This window comes from Alosa sapidissima, chromosome 6 (assembly GCF_018492685.1).
Source record: "Alosa sapidissima isolate fAloSap1 chromosome 6, fAloSap1.pri, whole genome shotgun sequence".
NCBI lineage: Eukaryota > Metazoa > Chordata > Actinopteri > Clupeiformes > Clupeidae > Alosa > Alosa sapidissima.
Genome location: NC_055962.1, coordinates 2,228,037 through 2,252,068, shown reverse-complemented (window position 1 = coordinate 2,252,068; position 24,032 = coordinate 2,228,037). Strand labels below are relative to the sequence as shown.

Genomic DNA, 24,032 nt, shown 5'->3' with positions numbered 1-24,032 from the left:
ACCTTTGTAATGCCCCCGAAATTTACATACACACCAGTAGTGGATTTTACTGTTTGTTCTCAGGACACAGTTTGTGTTCAGTTCGCCAAGATGATTCGTTCTGAATCGTTCACCAGTTCGTTCAGTCACGTGTCCTGTACACAACGTTGTGTGGCAGCGAGTCATGAACCTTTGAACTATCGTTCACGTTCACGTTCACGTTCAAAACAGACCGTGGCTGATAAAGTTTCTAAGATATTTGTTGGAGAATCTAAAATTCTTAAAGGCACAACTTGCTCTGACAAAGAGCTGTGGTAAGGAAGGACAAATATTGGGATCGGAAATTGTTCCTCTTATTAGGCCTAAAATGCATTAAGGTATGGCGTTAAATACAGATTGATATGTATCAATGTTGGAGGTTGCAGGTTGCAGGTTAACCCATTCAAACAAAAAACTTGGGTATGTTAAAAGACATCCATTACAATCAATTAAATGCAGGACTGACCAGACGCCCTTCTCTAGCCAGTCCTTGATATACAAAGATGACTTCTCAGTATTGTATCTGTTGTTCCAGAGAGGTGTATTATGATTGTAAAGAATCTTCCAGCAACCTGGTGATGGAAGAGGGATAATTTGATGGGCAGATTCTAAATATAGAAGTCACATTTAAGGAAAAAATCTCTCTCACCTATTTTTTTTAAATATTTCATGAGGGATATGGTACCAGAAGCTGGTAGGCCTACTGTTGTTTAAGAATCATTTCAACCACTTGATTTTTAATGTTCCGTTTATGGAGTCAATATCAATGGCCTCTTACCCTCCATGATGTCTTTTATGATTTCTGATCTTTTAACATAGTGAACCCTTTTCTTCCATACTGTAGTCAAAGTTTATTTGATTAATTTGTTTAATGGCTCTAAATAGCCATTTAATAAGCGGGATATACACCTTGAGATACTCTCCATTTACGTTAGAAAGACTCTACCCAGTAAGCTAATGTCTCTCAGTAGCCATGAATTAAGTTTAGCCTGACAATCCTTGATTATCCTCGACACATTCATGTTCTCCCTTATCTTCTGCTGGAGCACTAGAATAGGCATTAACTCACACTTATTTAAATTCAATTTCAGGCCAGAGGCTTTAGAGAAGGACTCAATCGTCTTCAAAGCTTTTGGTGTCTCAGCCAGATGCTTTATAAAAATAGTTGTGTCATCAGCCAGCTGGCTAATTACAACTGGCAATCATACATCAAGTGAGGCAATATTTGTTTTTATAATGGAGAGCATTTATGTGGCTATAATGAAAAGAAGAGGGAGAAATACAGCCTTGTTTGATTCCTTGTCCGATATTAAAACGGCGTGAAGGAGCAAGGAGATGGAGCTGGCAAGGAGATGGAGCTGTTAGTATTGTTATATAGGGAAGCTATAATATTTCTAAATTTATCACCAAAGCCTAATAGTTTTAGAAAATAAAAGGATGCTCAATAGAGTCAAAGGCCTTGTAAAGTCAAGAAATAACAAGAAGCCCTCATCCTCAATGAAGTGTTTGTAGTCTAGGTCTAGGACATCAAGTACCAGGTGAATGTTATTGTGAATAGATCTACCCTTCATAAAACCAGATTGGGAATCACTTGTTGTACATTTTCTTTTTTAATCTGTAGCATAAACAAGAGTTATACTTTTATAGTTATTATTTAGTAAAGTATTTGGTCTCCGATTATCTAGCAGTTTGGGGTCTTTGCCATGTTTGGTAATTAAGGTTATTATACCCTTATGGTGGGGGGGGGGGGGGGGGGGGGGGGTGTCATAATATCTGTCGCTTTCTTTAACATAAGAAGGAAAGGGCCCTCAGTGAATCCCAGAAGTGTTTATAAAAGTTGGCAGTAAGACCATCAATTCCAGGAGATTTGTTTAAGGATAAACTTTCTACCACTTTATCAGAATCACAAAATTCAGCAAAATCAGTATCTATAAGAGGAATACGATGCTGAAGAAGGAATTCGCATCAGCACAAGAATATGTGTAAAGCGTATGTAAAGCGACCTCGGGTTTGAGAAAGGCGCTATATAAAATAAACGTATTATTATTAATATGATGAGTACAATTTCTAGAAAGAAACCACCTCCTTTGTAATCACGGCTGGATCTTTATTCTCCTCTCCATCTATTAGAGTTAAGATTTAATTGAGTTTTTTTCTTGCCTTCTATTTTCTAGCTGGCAGAAATAGGATGTGCTTTCCTCTTCTTCCTCTATCCACTTTGCTCTGGACCTTATATGCTCCTTCTGCCTTTCTGAGATGTATTTTATCAAGTATAGAGGACAAGGCCTGTAGTCTTTGTCTATCCACATCAGTAGGGGAGGTAATTTGGCAGAGCAAGTTTATGTCTTTAATTAAACTAAGTTCTAATGACTTGTTATCTCTATTATTTTTGTATAGGATATACAGTACTCTCTTATTTTAAATTTAATGAATTCCCATTTAGAAAGAAAAGATTCTATGGAGTAATCTGACATCACTTGTGATGGCTTTCACTCCATTAACAAACGCTTGGTAGCCTACTTTAGCAAACTACAGTTAAATTTCAAATAACCCTTATTGCAATAGCTAACATTAGAGGGTTTTACACTCAGTTTAATAATAATAAGTAGAAGTAGTAGGTGGTCCATTCTCCAGTCCACATGGTGGCGGTAAAGCACTAAAAAGCTGGTTGCCAACCGCCATTCAAGAATAAATGAAGAAGTAGTCCGTAAACGTTGGCTACACACAGCGTGACTTTAAGGCACGATGGCCGAGAACACGATTGTAGAGGCAAGGTATGTATCGTTCTATCGTGTTTAATCTGTTTCTGGTTGTTTGTTTATTAAGTATTGTAGTAGCAGTAACGCAAGCACACAACTTCACATTTCGCCTGTGTCAAACATTTATTTTGTTGCAATAGGCAAAGCCAGGCTAATTGTGCTGAAATTACTTCGATGCTTCAAAACAATACAGGCACCCCAGAGCCTTCGGTATTTTTCCTATTTTCAGTTCTCGTTAGCCGTATACGCTCATATTCTTCAATTATCAGTTGTGTCTGGTTAGTAATTGGATGGACGACCTCATATGGTGACCAAGATAAATATCACCAGAAGTTTTCTGATGACTCAGCCATAGGCAGCAGGAGACAGTAGACAAGTCTGATAGACAAGTTTGTTGAGTGGTGCAGCCTGAGCTGGCCATATTTCTCCACGACAGGTAGCCTGGGCTAAACTTCATCTGCATCGCTAACTTCAGCTAAATATGTCACGTTGGTTAGAGAGGTATTTTTTGTTTTCACTGTTTCGTAATGTGTAGCTGGGTCATGGTTGGAGAAACGTTAAAGCAGCTGCAGATCAACTAACGTTAGCTAAGTCTGCATTACATCTGGCAACCCAGACGAGGCTCGTGTCTGGTCTTGAGAAGTGTTTTGATTTTGGCCTACAGAACGTTCGGTAACAATCAACAGCTTTAAAGGTGCTTTAAGCGATGTTGGGTAACGTCATTTATGTTGACGTTCAAACAAAACAGAGCTAGCTCACTACTCCCTTCTCCTTCCTGCCTTGCAATTGAAACTTTTAACAATGCCATTGTTTTACCGAATTTTGTGACTCTAGAGGGCGCTGTTGTATTGCAGTCTAGGCTGATTAACAGTGGGGTAACATATTTTGGCAATATTTCTGACAATAGGCCTATCAAAATAGGTGACCTATCCTGCTGAAGTCTACCTGTTCACAGGAGTGATGAGAGCTATTTGGTTAAACATAGGACACAGTAAGAGGTGTGTGTATTAGTCTATTTCTAATATGTTACCCCACTATTAAACAGTGGGGTAATATATTTTGACAGTAGGCCTATCAAATACAACAGCGCCCTTTAGAGTCACAAATTCTGTGACCACAACAGGTCACAGAATTCGGTGCAACACCGGGACGGTGTGATTAAATCTTTGTTTCGGGGAAATTATTATTTGAATATTTTTAAGACATATTGCTTGCAAAGACTAGCCTATCTATGGTCATGCCATATGCCACAGGGCTTAACATTCATTTTTCAAAATGGGGGGGGGGGGGGGGAAATGATTAATTTAGGGGGAATTAACACAATTGGGGTCAAGAATTGCGATTTTGATACTACATCGATACTTTAAAAAAAAATGTATTTGATTTGGGGGCCCCCACCACCTTGACGTCATCAGTAATATTGAATATACTGTAGTGGGATCATTCACACCAGTGGCCATTCTAGATTCTGCTTGACTCTCTCCACACACACAAACACACACTGAAAATGATGGCTCGTGTGATATGTTTTTATTTCATATATTTTTAAATTCATATAGAGTGTGTTTAGTTAGTTATGTATAGTATTTTACTAGTAATAGTTTCTTCCCCTCTGCAATTGGTGTCCTCAACAAAACATAGCCCCCCTTAATGCATAGTGTTTTTGTCCCTGCACTTTGTCGTATTTATATAGACCTATATTTAGGGCTGGGACAATGCGTCGACGTAATCGATGACGTCGATGCAAAATATGCACGTCGATTCGTCAAGCATAACGTGTGCCGCTAAATATTTTTAATTTTACACCTTCAGTGTTTCCCATACGTTGACTAACCTGTGGTGGGGCACCACAGATCAAAACCGGCCGCCATACATTGATGTTCTATGTTGTACTATTTAAATTAAAGATGAGAGAAAATCCTTTCATTGAGCTGCACTTTTTATGCACGCAGGCTTAAGGCTTTCCTTGCCCCGCCTGCTCACCAAAAGTGTGGAAAAGTGTTTTCCAAGACTCAAAAGTGCTTGTCCCAAGGAGAAGTACGAACCGTTATTTGAACTAACTACGTTATGAATTGCATCCACAGATCAGCAGTGTTACAACCTTGCAAGGGTTCCGTCACAAACGTCTTAAAGTGACAGGCACTCAATTAGACCATACACTACTGAACTTTATTGAATGCTACCTCTGACTAGGAATGCATTACTTTGCACTTGTATAGTCTTTTATTTTGGAATTTTAAGAGCAAATAACCTCTGACTAGTTTTACTTATTGTTAAATTGCAATGTGAGCGGCAGCCAGCGGGGAGGATATGTCGACAGGATTATTTAAAAGGCAACACTACATTGTGGCATTAATTTTGCCGTGGCAGGCCAACTAGCAACTTTGTTAGCAAAACCACCGCTAGTTAGCCAATCCTATTCAATCTCAATGGAGCAATGGTAGCTAACAGTTTACTGGGAAAAAACGATGACCTTAACAACCTCATCAAATAAAAATAGATGTTAGTTGGGTTTTAAGCATTCGATGAAGTAAAATGTCTAGGTGGATTTCAACATAAACAGTTAGCGGAGTAGAAAGATATAAGAAGCAGGCTCTGTAAGAAGCCTCTCTTTCTCCTGGCTTTACTGTTGTGATCCTGCCATCTTTGTTGAAAATTTCAGCTCACAGATGGTCATGTGATTCATTGCTAGCACTCTGATTGGATGATCTCAAAACGTTGTTCTCAATGTTTCCCTCAGCCAAGGGGTCCTTGAGCTGAAAAAGGTTGAAGACTCCTGTTTTATACTAATATGATATACCGGTAGATATATACACTAAGCTACTGATATAAAATGAGAAAATACTGAATTTCTGATATTCATGACGGCACACATTGTGCAGATTATAACTTAGGTACTGTTTCTATTACAGTTCTACCCTTTTCTGTCTCTTGCTGCTGTTTGCAGCTTTGGTTTTAAACTAAGTAGCCTGGCTAGTTTATCATAGTTTACTGCTTGGACTGTTTCTCCACGTGTTTTTACGTTTCAAGGTAATATTTTACACACAGGCCCTTTTGAGCCTTGGGAAAACATTGGTATTGAGATGATCGGTCAACTTGAATGCAAGAGTTTTAAAGAAATTTGTGCAGCATGCTATTGAAGCTAACCAGACTTAATAACCATCTTCTATGCGTCCTTGCTTTCACGATTGTTTTATTTGGATTAAATGTGGAGAGAGAGAGAGAGAGAGAGAGACTTCTATACTGTTTGGTTAAGTTACACACAGCTCTACAATGAAAGCTACGAGAGCTATTAAAAATTCTGATTTATTTATTGATTTTTGGACAACGTAGTTAGGCTTAGGCACACTCATCTCGTCATCTCACTCACTCAGATTTGCAGTTCATATGCAGGAAATGCTATATTTTCGACATGAAAATACTACTGAATTTCCTACTACTACTACTTGAATTTCCCCTGGGGATCAATAAAGTATCTATCTATCTGTCTACTGTATTGTAATATAACTGCACTGTACTTTGAAAAAAACCCAGTTATTTTTTGTAAGGGAGGTTATTTGGTAGTAATGGTAAATGCAATGCACAAATCTACATAAAACAGATATATCAATTTACTTTGAAGTGACTAGGGCTAGTTTACAGCATGGCATTTGTTGCGCATTAATAAATTGCACTTAATGCAAAATATTTTTTTATCCGATTAATCAATGAAATAATTGCTAGAATACTCGATTCCAAAAAGAATTGATAGCTGCAGCCCTAGTTTGCAGCGATGTGGCAGTCAATGTTAAATGACTGTCCAGTATATTCCTTCAGTTGGTGAAACTCTTTCTGGTAATTTTTCAGCAATGTTATACCAATTGTATCTAGCTGTAAAATTATATTTTACTAAGGTTTGATGTGATTATTCTGTTTAATTTTCTTCCAGACGTCAATATTTGTGTCCTAATTACTTGTTTATCCTGTCCTATTTGGTCAGATCTCCTAAGGTGATCAAACTGGTTCCTGAGAACCTTTTGAAGAAAAGGAAAGCATATCAAGCTATTAAAGCAACAGAAGCAAAACTTGCACTTCTTCAAAAAAGGAAGGTAAGTCTGTTATGGCTTGTTTCCATCTACTGGTGCAGTTCAGTTTGGCTCAGTTCAGCTGTGTTTGGAACAGTAATCCCTGGGGGGTATTCCAGAAAAGAGGTTTAACAAACACTGAGATAAAACTTCTGGGTTGTCTGAACCTTTGGCCACTAACCCCAAACTGTTGATTCCAAAACACCGGTTACCAGTTAGTTCAATCAACCCTGTGTTTGTTAACTTAGAGTTGTGTGCGTTCACGGCGAACTTATAAAGGCATCATCTATTGAGAGTTGAAACCATGAGTGAAACCGGCGAAACGAAGAGCACCATATTTTTCAGAGGCGGAGTAGCAAGTTTAGGATAGCCTATTAATGTCAAAAGCACAATTGAATTAAATAATTCAGTGGACATTACGTATTGACTGCTTTGAATGATGCTTTCTTAAACTAGCCTACCTTGTCACAGATTGAGCGGGCCATAGACTCTTTGAGAATCCCAAATGTAATTTTCTATTTTAACGTGGGTTCTGCTGTGGGCCAAGTAAACCTTGTTTGTGCTCCACCATCGGAATCAGCTAGTGGTGATAAGTGTCAGAAAGCAATCATCTATCCCAACCTATCAAGTTCTCCTGTAATTGCATTAAGTTACAGTACACTAATTAGTCTGTAGTGGATCAGATAATATTCCAGTAAGGTATAGGCCTAATGCACCCTGTGTGTGTCGCTCAAATTAGATTCCCGGTACATCCTGGTAGGGCTGGGCGATATGGCTGAAAACTGTATCAGGATATAAGTATTTCATATCAGTCAATATCGATAATTATTGACTTTTAAAAAAAAATCTATTTCAGATAAGGACCAGAAGGGGAAAAAAGTTACATTTAAACACTTTTATTTTAAACTTAACCTTCCTCTGATTTTAATCACCACAGTTATCAAAGCAAACAGGGAAAATAAATAGCAACATAATCATGAAAAACACTCAAAGCAGCACTGGTTGAAGCCTGGAAATATTGTAAACAAAGTAGCTTAATTTGCTAGTTTATGATAGTCTACTGGTTAGACTGTTCAGTTTTCCCACGTGTGTTTAAGTTTCAAATGAATACTTTTTCTCCTTGGGACAGGCCTGTTTGAGTCTTGGAAAAACGTTGCTATTTGCATCGCGATTGGGATTATTAGAATTTAGCAGTCAATTTGAATGCAACCGTTTTGAACAAATTCGTACAGCGTGCTAATGATGCTAAACGAATTTAATAGCAATTTAGCCAGTTGTCTTGCACGATTGTGAATGTTTGGATTACATGTGCATGCTGAGAGATGCGCCTGTTGAAAGGGAGAGGGAGAGAGAGAGTGCACGGGGCAAGGACTCCTTGAGAGTCTGTGTTGAGGTAGGCCTACTTCTATTGCCTACTCTGGTAGAGTTGCACATACTACAATGCAAGCTATATTTAGCCTATTTATATATGGACAACGTAAGGCGGGAGGTGTGTGTTGCTTTTAATTATCGAATGTTCTATCGAACGTATTTTTTATTGATATCGGTTACATGTCTATTGCGATACATCGTTTTCGTTTTATCGCCCAGCCCTACATACTGGCATTGTGTACTGGACCCTGGCCATTTCGCCTACAGGTTTGTGGTCAGATGTGAAGCATCACATATCGTCTGGCAATTATTAAAATAAAAATGTGTCTTAAACACCAACACCATTAAGAGAGCATCCAAAAATAGAAGTGGCGTATAGCCTATCCATTAGACCTTAATGTGAGGAAATTCTGAAAAAGCCAAGGCTCATTAATTGAAAGCTCACCAGCAAACATATCCTATTGTCTGTGTAAATTTGGAAAACTTAAAATAAGTGATGCTGACCTGCCAGTTGGTGACACTACACTTTAATGATTCTCGTGGGTTTGTGGCCAGTAAAAACGAATGACGTTGCGCAGTAACTGCTTTAGCGCAAGGCAAATTTTACGCACTGACTGACAGCCTGCCGATATGCTCTGCGTCTATACTACAAAAACTCCCAGTCGGATAGCGATCGTCGATGCACATAATTTGGAGAGAGCCAAAAAGTGTAGCCTATTTTATCCCAAATGCCATCAGCATTCTTGACCAAACTTAGTGACAACACACATACCTGGCTGAGCTGTTTTTTTTTTATGTAGCCTATATTTAAACTTTATTTTTTCATTTTCTATTTTTTCCATGTTTTGTAATGTACTTGTTTTAATAATATCTTCAATGTGTCTGAGATGTTATCTGTCCATCTGTCTTGTATGTCTGGTGAGCCAAAGACATGGTGTAGGCTAGCTACATTAAAGATGTATTTTATTCTATTCTAATCCACAATGCGTAACGTTGTAAAAATGTAGGGATGGAGAATGCTTTTCAAGTAGCCTGTATTAAGGATTCCGCTGAAAAACGCTAGCGCTCTCGCAAAACTTATTTGAAAAAGAAAGAATATCATGTGATGTTGTGGTCTTATCACCCTCTCACGGTAAATGGCACGGATGATTTGTGCTTTTTTGTCAATCGCACCATTGTGTGACAAGTGTGAAAATAGAGGCCTGGCTGAACATGCACTGAAATAACCGAACATAATACCCTGATCATTTTTGAACGTTTTGGAACTGAAATCCCAGGTTTACCACTTACTCTGGGTTAACATACCCAGTTATGTTCAGAGCCTATGTTACCTTAGTGACTTACTTAGCCTGATCATTTTGGAACTGAAATCCCAGGTTTACACCGTACTCTGGGCTAACATACCCAGTTAAGCCAGTAAACTTGCTTTCTGGAATACCCCCCTGACCTATTGTCTCCACTGGTAAAGTTCCTTAAACAATTTTGTAACAAGTAAACTTGTTAATGTATACAGCATACACAGTCCGTGTCATATTTTGTTAATGTAATGAGACAAACAGTTTTCATAAGTATTACAATTGTGTTCACTTGCATGCTCTTGTACGATCACTACATACATGTTAAGTCACATACTCCTATTCAAACTACATAGTCAGAGGAATTGCTTCTGTGAAACTCTGCTTCTGCCTAAACCTCATATGACCATGGACTGTTTAGACCACTGAGGTCAGGCAGACACCTCTGTTCTCACATGGCTAAAACTGAAAGACTGAGGAGTTTCTTTCCTCAAGCCATCCACATCCTGAACACACACAAAACTCTTTAAACTACACTTCATAAAATTTCCATACTGCACCTACACACACTATATATTTTTATCCCCATTCTCTCTCAATCTATTTATTAAATTCTTTCTAAATCTTTCTTTATCCTTATAAAGGACATATTTGCACAGGAAAGTTGAGCAGCTAAATGCCATTTCGCAAAATGTTTTACAACAGTATCTATGTATGTGACATAAAAACCTTGAATCCTTGAATAACAATACAGTGCATTGATATGCATGCTCTGAAATAAAATGCCACCAATTTGTACCATTTGTCTTGCAATGTATTGTTTAGAGCTGTCATATAATATGTTGTAGCATTAATTTTCATTTGCCTTTTTTTGTGATCAGACACAAAAAGGAAGACCTGTGCGGTTCAAGCGTTTGGAAGATTTCCTCAAGCATGGAAAAAGACAACACCGTGATGAAAGACGTCTTCAAAGAGCCAATCACAGACCTCCTGTTGACCTGCCATCACCTAAAAACAGCCTGGCATTTGTTGTCAGAATCAGAGAGTAAGAGAATCTTATTAAAGGAGAAATCCGGCCAATTTTAACAGAGCTCAGTTGATCATGTTCATGGAATACTGTTGGTCAGAAACAAATGTGGAAAAAAATTGGTGCCATCTGATACGAGCTAGACGGCTAGCGGCTAAAGCAGCCAAAGTGCTTACAAGCTAGCTTATGGGGGCATGTTCTAAACTGTACCTTTGTGCCTCCTAACAGACTCAAAATGTTGTTTAAGTGCTGTGTAACATAAATAGGGTCCTTACATGACCTCACTACGTGTTCAACCCAATAATTGTGAAGGAACAGTATAAATCCTGTGTTTGTAGCCTGTCACCCTACCTGCTTCCCTCCATTGCTTCCTGTAGCCTAATGTCCATACCGAAGTCGATCTCATGCCTTTTCCCATTTCCACAGAGACCAGATGTGAAGTTTATGTCCAAAATAATTATGAATCAGGATTGCAATGTTTATATATCAATATGAATGACCGTAAGAACATGAAAGCTCCAATTGAGAGCTACAGCTGCACGCTACTGAATGAAATATGGAGAACCAAAGATGACAGGATAAATAAGTAAATGCAGAAATAAATTCGATATATAGGCTACAAGTAAATAAATTGGGTTGAACACGCACAGTGGTGTCAAGGACACTGTTCATGTTGCACAGCACTTGTCATGACATTTTGAGTCTGTTAGAAGGCACAAAGGTATACAGTTTAGAATATGCCCCCATAAGCTAGCTTGCTAAGTTGGCTTTAGCTTTGGCTGCTTTAGCCGCTAGCCGACTAACTCGCGTCAGACAGCACCGTTTTTTTTTCTCTGACCGACAGTATTCCATGAACATCATCAACAGCTCTGTGTTAAAATTGGCCAGATTTCTCCTTTAAGCTTATGAAGCCATTTCTGATGTAGCTGTACAGACATGAATAGGTAATAACTAAAATATCTTATTTTACCTGTAGGATAAAAGGTGTCAGTCCCAAAGTTATGAAAGTCCTCCACATGTTTCGACTTCGCAAGATCTTCAGCGGCACTTTTATGAGAATCAACAGATCATCTTTAAAGATGCTGAAGACCATTGAGCCATATGTTGCTTGGGGGTGAGTTCATTATAAATGTATTCTGGTGTTCCCTGAGACTGTGTACTGCAGTGTACTGTTGAGTTCACTGCTGATAAAACTGCCTAGCAAGGTCCGAACCTGACGAAAGGCAATAATAACATTTGACAGAGTGTGATTTCACATCATGTTTTATATAACAGCATATTGAGATGAGTAAAAATATTGATCAACTTATTTCACATCAGAGACGGTAGCAATGCGCAGCCCACAGATTTCTTCAGCTTTGATATGCTATACTAGTATAAGTATATTAGTCCATGAGCCACAGGCCCAAAAAGGGGCGTGTCACTACCACTTGGGGGGGCAAATTCTCACTATATTTTTCTGAAAGCTACATATCTCTGGAGTATAAAATGGTATGATGGCAAGTTGGATCTTGTAGCTTTGTGGCTGTACAGGCCTTCAAAGTTGACCTTTGATTTTAAAAGGAAATTCCGCCTATTGGCTTTTTTTTGTTAAACCTCATAAGAGCCCAGAAAATAATCCAAACCTCATTGTATATGTGGTGTTTGATGTTGGCATACATATTATGAATAATTACTGTATGTGATTTTGCCTTTCATTGGTTGATAAAATTCAAGATTTATGTGTAATAATGAGCAAATCTACATTTTCAGAGACACAACCTGTTGCAGCACTAATTGAAATGCCCACTACCTCATTAATCAATGTATTTATACCTTCCTACCTCCCAGCAGAGACTTGAAATACAAATGATTACATAGGTCTGCATTGCTATGCTATTTAGTATTTGTAAATGTACTATTCGGAAACACCCCAAAATTCAGTAAATTAGTATTTTATTGAAACTACCCATAAGAGATATTCCAAGAGATCAAAACATCATGATTACCAATCACATATTACCTTTACATTCAAGGAATACCATATGAACATTGTTCACATCACCACATGTACCCAGCTTAACATAAATATTATAATTTTATAATGTCCAGGGCACATGAAATACATACAGTAATTTCCTGTGTATTAGCCGTATTGTGTATAAGCCACAGGACAGTGTTTTATGCAAGTTAAAAGAAACAAAACCATATACCATATTAACTGCCCCCGTGTATTAACCTCATAGCTGAAGTCTTTCATCTGATGTTAAAATCATTTCCATTTAAAATAAATAATAACTTAATAAAAATAAGAAAGAAAATATTCTAAAATTCTACACAGTTAGATCTGATGAGACAGAAACTGAAATTGGATCAATCCATTTTCAGAGTAACATGAGTTAATTTGCATATCTACAGCAGGCAAAGCAACACAAGAGGTTAGGGATAGGGATGATCTGATTCAGACTCATACTACAGGCAAAGACATAAAGTCATGACATAAATCTCTTTTCCACCAATATGAACCAGGTGCTGGTTCTGGGCTGGTGCTTATACCAGTTCGGTACTGGTTCCACTCGCCAGATTATCTAAGAACCAGTCGATTTTCCACAGACTGCGAGCCAGCGTAGGGCTACGTCTTTAAGTCACTGCTTGCACCTCCGTTGTCCTAGCAACGTGTCATGAAGTCATCAATCATAATAAACAATGGAGGACTACATACCAATACTTTTGCTCCTGGCTTTACAAATTCACACTGGAATTCGGAGACGCGCTTTGACAACTCTTCGTGACCGCTATGGACAGAGGATACGTTCAAGAAGAAAGGTAATTTATTTTGCATGTTTTGACTGTTATTATTATAACATTTTGCAGGCATGCGATGGCAACATCTATAGCATATCAATGCTCTAGCGTCAAGCTAGCTGTTAACTTACTGCTCATAGTTCAAGTAGTGTATTGTCATGTACTCATAGGGAATTCTAAATAATGAAATGTATGCGTATGAGTGTTTTGGGTGTGTGTGTTCTTGTTGGGGGGGGGGGGGGTCGTATCGTGGGTGTAATAACGTTACTGTACAATACTGTACAATTTCCGTTTCTCATCACAATACCATAACCTATCTGTAAACAAACCAAATGATACAGGATTTTGCCTTTGCAGATTGTATTAAGGCTGAGGGCAACGAGGAGGAGGACACATGCTGTTTGGCCATACCACCCATCACAAACCTGGTGGGACACAGTTGTGCCGGCTTTCACCCCTACACAGTTTATTCGAAACTTTCGAGTGTCCCGGGAGTCATTTGAATACATATGCCATAAGGTCAGGCATCTCATGGTCAAAATGAACACCAATTACCGTATGGCTGTTCCAGTTAGAAAACGTGTAGCAATTGCTCTCTGGAAGCTGGCTACTGCCGGCACTGAGTATAGGACCATTGGCCACCTTTTTGGGGTAGGTATAAGCACAGTGTTTAACTGTGTTCAGGAGTTCTGTGACTCGGCTATAAGGGTCTTGCTCTCTAAACACATCACCACTCCAGATGCTGCTAAGCTGGTTGAAATGGCCACCTTCTTCAATAACCACTGGAGAATGCCACAGTGTGTTGGTGCAATAGATGGAAACCACATCCCAATCATTGCACCCGAGGAGTATCCCCGTGACTATTTTAACAGGAAAGGGTGGCACTCGATTATATTGCAAGGAGTTGTGGACGGCAAAGGACTGTTTTGGGATGTGTGTGTGGGCTATGCAGGGAGTGTGCATGATGCAAGAGTGCTAAGACAATCACATTTGTGGGGGCAACTAAGTGATGAAGGACTTATGAAGCCCTTCTCAGACACTGGAAGACTGTCACCTGAACAACACACCTACAATTACAGATTGAGCAGTGCGCGTTTGGCTGTAGAGATGGCTTTTGGAAGGTTAAAGGGACGTTGGAGATGTCTCCTCAAAAGAAATGACTGCAAGCTGGAGCTTAGCAAGAAAATGACCTTGACCTGCTGTGTGCTTCATAATATTTGTGAAGAGCATGGTGACAGATGCATTGAGGATCGCAGAGACAGGCAGTTAGACATTCAACCTCCAAATCAGGTATTACCTGAGCATGGTGAGCAAGAAGGGGCAGATATTAGAGCAGCCTTAATGAACTATTTCAGTATAGAGGAGTGATTGTTTTCATTCTTCATTACTGCCAGTTACCTGTTTTGTGTTGTGGTACATGTACAGTATCTGTTGATTTATTCCTGTAATTTTGGATAGGTAGTTAATGTGGAATACATTCATGAAATTATTTTAACCGGTTGTGCCTGTGTGTGGTGTGCCTGCGTGTGTGTGTTTGTTTGCACGGCACATTCACATATTCAAAACTGTTTTTTGGAATAGGGAAGGGTGAGAATGTTGGTAAATATATAAACATGTGTTTTGGCATTAACAATCAAATAAATAAATAAATAACATTTATTAAATTAAAAACAGTATTCTCTATTTGTTTTCTTGCGCCTCCATCACTGCCACCATGCGCCCCATGAGCCCAAGCAGAGCGCTTGTGTCTGCCTCCATCTTTGCTGCCATGTCCTTGTTAAGCTGCAAGAACTTATCGTCAGCCTTCTCCCTGTAGTCCAACAGCTCCTCATTGTCACGCTTTCTTTTTGCTGTGTAGAAAACAAACAAACCAAACCAAAATGTGTGATTAGAGGACGATGTCAAACTATCTACCACCAGAGCATAGTTGCTGTAATATAAATACATCTTGTACTAGTAGTGCACAGTACAGTACAAGTCCACACATTACTGCAGATAAGCTACAGTTTGTTTTACATTGGCTGCCACCATAATTTAACTATTTCTAACAAAATCTGCAAACGATGCACCTGCATGTTGACCATAATCTACCGTTTCAGTAGGACATACTGACCCTTCATTTTAAGAAACTAGGTTAAATGCTTGGAGGCAGGAGGCATAAAGGGCAGTAAGTAAGTTAAGGTTAAATGCTTGTTGGACAATATATGCAATGAGGTAATGTATAACATGTAGGCCTAAACATTAAGGAAACACGGAATACATAGCACAAAATATTTTACCTCGTTTGGCTTGCCGTGATGACACGGAGGCAGATGGTACCGAACGCGGTGAGCTGCAGTCCTGTGGTGGTGGTAGCTCCGTGTCCTCAACATCCCCTTCCTCACCAGTGACGGACAACTCTAAACAACCAAAACAGGAAACAGAGTTTGAAAGCACAGACTGAAATAAGTCCAACACACTTATTCAAATTTCGGCTTTTTGTAATGCAGTCATAATGTTAGTAAATGCCTTATAAAAACGTTAACGTTTAGCAACTGTAACCAAGTAGGCAAAGTTTGCTAGCGGTAGTAGCTTGCTACATTTTACTTGTTGTCATCACCTAACTATAACATTGTAACAATACATAGCTGGCTACACCGTTTTAAAAAAAAACATGAGTGACATTGAAACATATGAAATATAAGACCCACCTGAAGCATTTTTTGCTAAAAAGCAATTTTCTGCCTCTCCATTCACCATAGCCTCTAACAAGGCTGTGGCAGAGTTCAGTGCCCCGGTGGTTTGGCATGCCGGCCGGTCACCAAGTATGGAGTCCAGGACGTCGAAATGTGGGGATCTTCGTTGACCACTACCACTTTGCCCAAGCTCCCTTTTTTGGTCCCGATAATCTTTTTTTAATTTTGTTTATCAACTGGTCTACACTCCTCTGGTAACCCGCTATAGACATTTCATTTTCTAGCTTTTCAAAGATTGGAAGGAGCTGTGCGGACAAAACCAATTTACTTTGAATTTCTGTGGAGGACCACAAAGCCAGCAGACAGTTTGTTTCCTCCACAAACCACGGTTGTTTCTGTTTTCCGTCCATTAGTTCTACCCAAAGTACGTTAACAGCTGAGCAAACGTTAACAGCTGACCAGTGTTTTAAAAAAAAATGGCGTCGCAAAGTTTTAGGTACGTCACGATCTCCCCCAGCACCTGACGTAACCGGTTCTTATCTCTAGACCAGTTCAGAGTTGGTGCTGAGCTGGAACCTGTTTTGTTGGCCCAGAACCAGGTTTATTTGTGTGGAAAAGCAAAGAACCGGTTCGATATTTGGCACTGACTCCGATCCAGCACCAGAACTGCCTTGGTGGAAAAGAGATAATGGAGGCTGGAGTCAGATACACCTAAGTACAAATTCCATGATACATTGACAAAGCAAAAATTAAAGACATTTACGAGCATGAGTCAAAAAAGTGGCACAAAAAACACTGGCACATGGCAAGACCATCATGTTAAAGACTGGACATGAGAAAAGTCTTTTGTCACCCTCTTGGACCTTGGCGACACCTGAGGGGACCCCAAGGAGAACCTTTAAAGCAGCACTTGCAAAGCATTTGCAGAAACTTGCATCACTATCAGATAATCTTCCAGATGAATATAATACAGCAACAATCATTGATGGAATGTCTCTAGTCCAGAAGGTCAATAACAATGTCTCAACTTATGCAGACATTGCTGCTGCTATTCATAGCATGATCCGTAAAGAGGCAAAGCAGAGGCAGATCACTTTTTAGATTAAATTAGATTAGATTTATTGTCATTGTGCAGAGAACAAGTACAGACAATGAAATGCAGTTTGCGTCTAACCAGAAGTGCAAAAAAGCAGAAAAGTGCAATGTGATGTACACAGTATAGGCAGTTGGTGCATAGACAGGACAAGAAATATAGTGCAGTGTAGACAGTAGTATACAGTTGTTTTGCAGAAGGTGGTTTAGAGTAGCATAAATTAAATATAAATATGTGCAGTGTATTAGCAGTTACCTTTTATAAGAGCAGAATAAATATGGCTATGTACTGTAATATGAACAATGTATGAACAACATGTACAGGTATGTGCAATGTAGTGGCGGTACCATTATAGTAGTAGTAAGAACAATATAGATATATGCAGTGTATTAACAGAATATATTACAGAAAAAACTGAATAAATATGGATATTTAGTATGAACCATATAGACAGATATGTACAACTATGTGCAGTGTGGTAACAGTACCATTGTAGTGCAGAAACAGTAACATTACAATAGTATTAATAATAAGTGTATGTGCAGGATGAAAAGCAGTAGAATATGGCTATGTACAGTATAAGTGTAATTACAGTATGTACATTTGTAAATAAATAGATGGGTGGGATAGAGTAGTGCAGTTGTGGGGGGGGGGCTAGGGGATGTCCGCCTCCTTGTCCCTGTCCAGGTTGCCATGGTCGTGGACACCTCAACAGGCACAGGCAAGGAGGCATCAGGCGGAGGCGGGGCAGGGGGTGATGGGGGGGCTTAATTTGTTGGATGTCACCGGGATGCAGAGCTAGAGTTCAGTAGGGTGACAGCAGCAGGGAAGAAGCTTCCTCTGAATCTGCTGGTTCGGATGCGGAGAGACCTGTAACGCCTCCCGGAGGGGAGTGGGGTGACTAGTCTGTGGTTGGGGTGAAAACAGTCTTTGATGATGCGCGTCTTATGCAAGCATCGCTTGCCCTGGATGGCCTCGATGGAGGGGAGTGAGGAACCGGTGATGTGTTGGGCAGTTTTCACCACCCTCTGCAGTGCTTTCCGGTCGTGGGCAGAGCAGTTGCCATACCAAACTGTGACACAGTTGGTGAGAATGCTCTCGATGTTGCAGCGGTAGACGTTCACCAGGATCTGAGGAGACAGATGGACCTCAGAAAGAACAGACGCTGGTGAGCCTTTTTGATCAGGGTAGAGGTGTTGAGGGTCCAAGAGAGGTCCTCAGAGATGTGGACACCCAGAAACTTGAAGCTGGTGACATGCTCCACCTCAGTCCTGTTGATGAGAATGGGGGTGTGTGTGCTAGCTTTAGACTTCCTGAAGTCCACAATGAGCTCTTTGGTCTTCTTGGTGTTGAGAGCCAGGTTGTTATCAGTGCACCACAATGTTAGGTGCTGGACCTCCTCCCTGTAGGCCGTCTCATCGTTATTGCTGATGAGCCCAATCACCGTAGTGTCATCTGCAAACTTGACAATGGTGTTAGAGCCATGTACAGGTGTGCAGTTGTAGGTGAAGAGGGAGTAGAGGAGAGGGCTCAGCACACATCCCTGTGGTACACTGGTGTTCGATGGTTGAGGAGGTGCGATTATCTAACCTAACAGACTGAGGTCTGTTGGTTAGGAAGTCCAGAATCCAAAACCAAAGTTTGGTTTTTCTTTTATCACATACACATATATTGGTAGATGTTTTTTCTTTACCTTGACATGTTTTGATGTATACTTCCGTCTTCATCAGAAGGTCACACGGTGGAGTAGTGTGACGCGTTTTTATCAGCTGATGTTGTTACGGAGGTGTGATCCACCTGTCAGTTTTTTGACAGGTGGACCACACCTCCTGCATGCCAGAGTTATTAAGCATGAGAACAACCGATACCACCGCTGGATAAAGGAGGAGATTGAAATAAGAAAGCGGAGCCCAAAGACGATGAACAGAGATGAGGGAGCATATATGCTCTCCCATACCTGGAGTGCCGTCCTCGGGGGCGGCGGACTGACAGCAGGAGGTGTGGTCCACCTGTCAAAAAACTGAAAGGTGGATCACACCTCTGTAACAACATCAGCTGATAAAAATGCGTCACACTACTCCACCGTGTGACCACCTGATGAAGATGGAAGTACACGTCGAAACATGTCAAAGTAAAGAAAAAACATCTACCAATATAGCTGCAAGCAGCAATGAGGGGGCCAAGCAGAATAGGCCGGAGTAGCCGCGGTGACAAGATAGAACTCAGCAGACACCCGGGATCAACAGGGCTGAGTATTGCCACCACCTCCGCCAGCCAGCCCCCCCCCCCCCCACCTAATCACCCCAGCCCGTCCCACCCCTTCCTGCCCTGCCCTGCCCTTGCACGCACACATTAGAATTAACTGGATGGAACATGTTGTCATCAGTTTCACATCAAAATGCAATATTGCTAATTAAGCACCCCGTACAGGTCAAAGGTCACCAAATTTTTTGAGCGTCCTCCTAATGGGGTCATGAATATATGTAGTAAGTTTGGTGATGATACATTGCTGAGATATGAGCTCACTTCCTGTTTGGCGGCTTCGCCGGAAATTTTGATTGGCTATTACAGCCGAATGCTTCTGTCAATTGTTCCAGAAAGCAATGCAATGATGAGGCATGGTCTGAAGATGGTCTCTGCCAATTTTGGTGAGGATCCGCTGAAATTTGTGACCTGCGAAAACTTGTATGTGTTTTTGATTAAATCCAATATGGCGGCCGAATCAATTACAATGACATCACAAGTTGGCTTGGGTCGGCCAAAAGGCATGTTTCTCAATTACAGCGCCCCCTAGAGGTCAAAGGTCACCATATTTCTTGAGCGTCCCCGTGATTGGGTCCTGAGTCCATGCAGCAAGTTTGGCTTTGATACATGCAAGGGTTGCTGAGATATGAGCTCACTTCCTGTTTGGCGGCTTCGCCGCAAACTTCGATTGGCTGTTACGCGTGAACGGTTTTAGTTCCGAAGACAAAAAGCAATGCATTAATGAGGCATGGTCTGTAGATGATATCTGTTAAGTTTGGTGTCAATCGGACAAAATTTGTGACCTGTGAAGACTAGTGTTTTTGATGAAATCCAAAATGGCGGAAAATCCATCATGGCGGAAATTGACGTCATAGAATGTGTTGAACTCGGCTTGGTCCAAGGATTCCAACGATACCTCATTTTTGACAATCGGCCACACGGGTCAAAAGTTACGTGCGTGAACGTACGTCCAACTTTGGCCTGTTGGTGGCGCTAGAGTGCTTGAGGTGCCATCATGAAACTTGGTGACATTAATCATGGGACTGTCCCTAATCAGTGTGCCAAATTTCACAACTTTTCACTAGACGGTTCTATGGGCTGCCATTGATGGCAGAGGAATAATAAATATAGCTGCAAGCAGCAATGTGGGGGCCAAGCAGTTGAGCAGGAGTTGTCATGGCAACCCAATGTTGTTACATTATACACACCCCCATCCCAGACACACACATATACACAGATCAACCTCCTCTCCCACACACCCCAATAGCCCCCCACACATACACATGCCTCAAACATCACCAAATGTATTGTGCGTCCTCAGGTTGTAGTCACAAGTCCACATACCAAGTTTGGTGTCGATACGAGAAAGTGTTGATAATTATAGCGCCTCTAGTGGTCAAATGTCACTAAATATATTGAGTGTCTTCAGGATGTGGTCCCGAGTCCTTTTTACCAAGTTTGGTGTCGATACGAGAAAGTGTCGCAAATTATAGCACCCCTAGTGGTCAAAGGTCGCAAAATTGATTGTGCATCCTCAGGATGTGGTCACAAGTCCACATACCAAGTTTGGTGTCTATACGAGAAAGTGTTGTTAATTATAGCACCCCTAGTGGTCAAATGTCACCAAATGTATTGTGCATCCTCAGGTTGTAGTCACGAGTCCACATACCAAGTTTGGTGTTGATCCGAGAAAGTTTTGCAAATTATAGCACCCCTACTGGTCAAAGGTCGCTAAAATTATTGTCTGTCCTCAGGATGAGGTCCCAAGTCCATATACTAAGTTTGGTTTTAATATGTGAAAGCATTGCTGAAATATGAGCCCACTTCTTGTGATTATAGCGCCACCTATAGGTCAAGTCATCAAATTTATTGAGCCTCCTTCGCCGCCAAACTTGATTGGTCGTGACGGGTGACGGGTTTTGAATATGGCTCCTAAAAGCAATGCATTTGTGAGTCATGGTCTGAAGATCATCTGCGTCAAGTTTCGTGAAAATCGGACAAACTTTGCCAACTTTGATGCCTTTTAAGTTTTTTTGATGAAATGCAATATGGCGGAAGATCCAACATGGCGGAAATTGACGTCATGGGATGCGTTGAGTTCGGCCTCATCCAAGACTTCCAAGATATTCAAAATCGGGCATACGGTTCAAAAGTTAATTGCATGAATGCAATGTCAACTTTGACCCATTGGTGGCGCTATGGGCTGGAAATGCATGGATTCCAGTTGCTGCTACTGGAAGAAACTGGAATCCATGCATTTCCACTGAATTATTTTTGGAATCTGATCCCTTATCATACCAGTTCATTCTTACTCGTTGCTCGACTTATCGTGACTAAATTCAAGATGGCTGCAAACGCTAAACTTCGTGAAGATACTGTCTGTATAAATCGTCTTGTAAGTAAACTACCAGTTCTTTTTCAAAGTTCTCAATGTCTCGTTTTAAATGTCAGGGCCCTCGGAAGTCTACCAATGAAGTGTGGAGATACATTGAGCCTCGTAAATGGGTGTAAAACAGTGATTTATTTGCATGGCTAGCCCGATGCCGAAGCACCACTATTGAAAAAGCTGTTGGTAGCATCGGCTAACTAGCGCCAGATTTTGGAGTGCAGGGGACAAGCCGAGATGGGCTATGAGACATACGTTCACACTCGGTATCATGTTTCAATACACTTTAGGTCAATATCCCACCGGAATTCTCCTTTAAACAAAAAAAAAAAACAGATCAAAGTGGCACTGAAATCTGTTATTCACTGTCATTACTACTGTTTGCGTCGGCACTGGTGCCATATTAGAACTGGGTTTCGGTGCCCAACCCCACCCTCAGTTAGTCTCCTAGTAAACAATACAGTGAGTGAGTGAAAGAGTGAACATTTGGAACACCTGCCATTTTGTCCATTCATCATGAAATTTGTTACAGAGGGTCTTCATTAGCATTACCGGTTGTATAATTATTATTATCCTTTGGCTTTCACTGGCTAAATGTTTTAATATTTGTTTGAGTTGTCACTATTTTTGATGGAAGGTGTTGGATTTCAATTGACCCTTATTTGACTAATATCAGTTCAATTTATCATTTTGAAGGTTTCCAAATTTGAAATCTGTCCGTGAACTTATCTTGAAGAGAGGACAAGCAAAGATCAATAAAAGGAAGGTTGCTCTCACTGACAACACTGTCATTGAAAAACATATGGGTAAGATTATTCACCTTCTCTTTTTAAATTATGGCTATAAAGCAACCACACATATACTGATTAGAATATGGAATACTCCAGATGAAATTGTCATTTAATTTCAATCATCAGGTAAACATGGAATCATCTGTTTGGAAGACCTCATTCATGAAATATATTCGGTTGGAAAGAACTTCAAGGCAGCGAGTAATTTCCTCTTGCCATTCCGGTTGTCAGTGGCTCGCCATGCAGCCAGAGACCAGGTTGGGCTCTTGAAAGAAATTGGGGATGCTGGACCACGAGCAGAGGACATCAACAGAGTTATAAGACAACTGAACTAAAGGGACTTTTTCATTGGAAAATGTTATGTTATTTTTGCTATTTTATTGCAAAATTCCCTTCCAGTCACATAGTCAGATGATTGAATTATGGGGAGTGGAATGTGTATCTTCAATAAAAAAAATTTTTTTTACTTTCTCATTGCAAGGTGTAAATTGTTCATGAAATTCTTCAACAATGAGATCTCTCATGGACCTCCCACACACATTAACATTCAATCAACTTGTATGGACTTTCTCCACACAAGATGACAGGGACCGGAAGAGGAGCAGTGCAATGCACTGTACAATGTAATTTTTATACCCTCTTACAAAGGTGAGATATTAAAGTAATTTCTCCCATAGACCATTGTGACATCATAAAAAGGCAATCAAGCACCTGTAGTGTAATATAAAAACTTGTCAGCTAATTCATTCATCTCTTTCCAATTAATACCAACACCAGACAAGAATAGAATATTAAACTAGAAATGCAATTCCGAGGAATTACCAGTGCAAGAAATTACAAATGCAAAAAATGTGATGTAAAATATCATGTAGCCTATACCGGTAGTTAAAACAGATAATGCAGAGTTGGTTACTAAGTGTGGCTAGGTTAGACATGGTGGCTGCTACACTAATTAAAGTGTTTGCTATGCTGGTTGCTAGGATGTTAATGTTGGTTGCTATGGAGGTTAAGTAGTAATTGAATTACAGATGGAGGTTAATATACAGTTTAATGGAAGTTGATGGAGAGGGAGTCTAATGGATGTTGATAGAAAGTTTAATGGATGGATGAATGGTTTGAAGGAAATGGAGAGAAAACACAGGATAGTGAATTTCTCTGAGCAGGGGTTTTAAAATTTTTGGTTCCAAAGACCCCTTGAGGCGTATAAAACTTTGAAGACCCCCTCATAATGGTAACAATTAAGCATGCCATTTGTATTCTCTGAAGTTGTGGACAAATTCACTACCATTCAGGGGATTATTAGTGGGGTAATTTACGAGATAAAAGTTGGTTCCATCACGCCTGGAGAAAGTCATTCGTTTCTGACAGCGCTGTTCGACCAAGGGAAAACACGTTCTGGGAGGGTGTTTGGCTCGGGGTCATGGTGCAAAGGACCCTAGGGTGAAATTACTCCGAACCATAGCTTTAACACTGATATGATGCCACCGATGAGCTCTGAGTTCGCTAAGAGACAAATTGAACGTAG

General features: G+C 40.3%; 2 protein-coding genes across 2 annotated transcripts; both read left to right on the top strand.

Annotated features, from left to right (window-relative positions):
* The first annotated feature begins 2,667 nt into the window (after positions 1-2,667).
* On the top strand, positions 2,668-23,168 carry rpl7l1 (ribosomal protein L7-like 1). The gene is made up of 6 exons (XM_042095036.1): positions 2,668-2,792; positions 6,757-6,865; positions 10,389-10,552; positions 11,511-11,648; positions 22,413-22,522; positions 22,634-23,168. The coding sequence occupies exons 1-6, from the start codon at positions 2,764-2,766 to the stop codon at positions 22,840-22,842; spliced, it is 759 nt and encodes a 252-aa protein (XP_041950970.1). The 5' UTR covers positions 2,668-2,763; the 3' UTR covers positions 22,843-23,168.
* Positions 12,752-15,722, top strand: LOC121711425 (protein ANTAGONIST OF LIKE HETEROCHROMATIN PROTEIN 1-like). The gene is made up of 2 exons (XM_042095033.1): positions 12,752-13,339; positions 13,676-15,722. The coding sequence occupies exons 1-2, from the start codon at positions 13,220-13,222 to the stop codon at positions 14,684-14,686; spliced, it is 1,131 nt and encodes a 376-aa protein (XP_041950967.1). The 5' UTR covers positions 12,752-13,219; the 3' UTR covers positions 14,687-15,722.
* Positions 23,169-24,032: the final 864 nt, after the last annotated feature.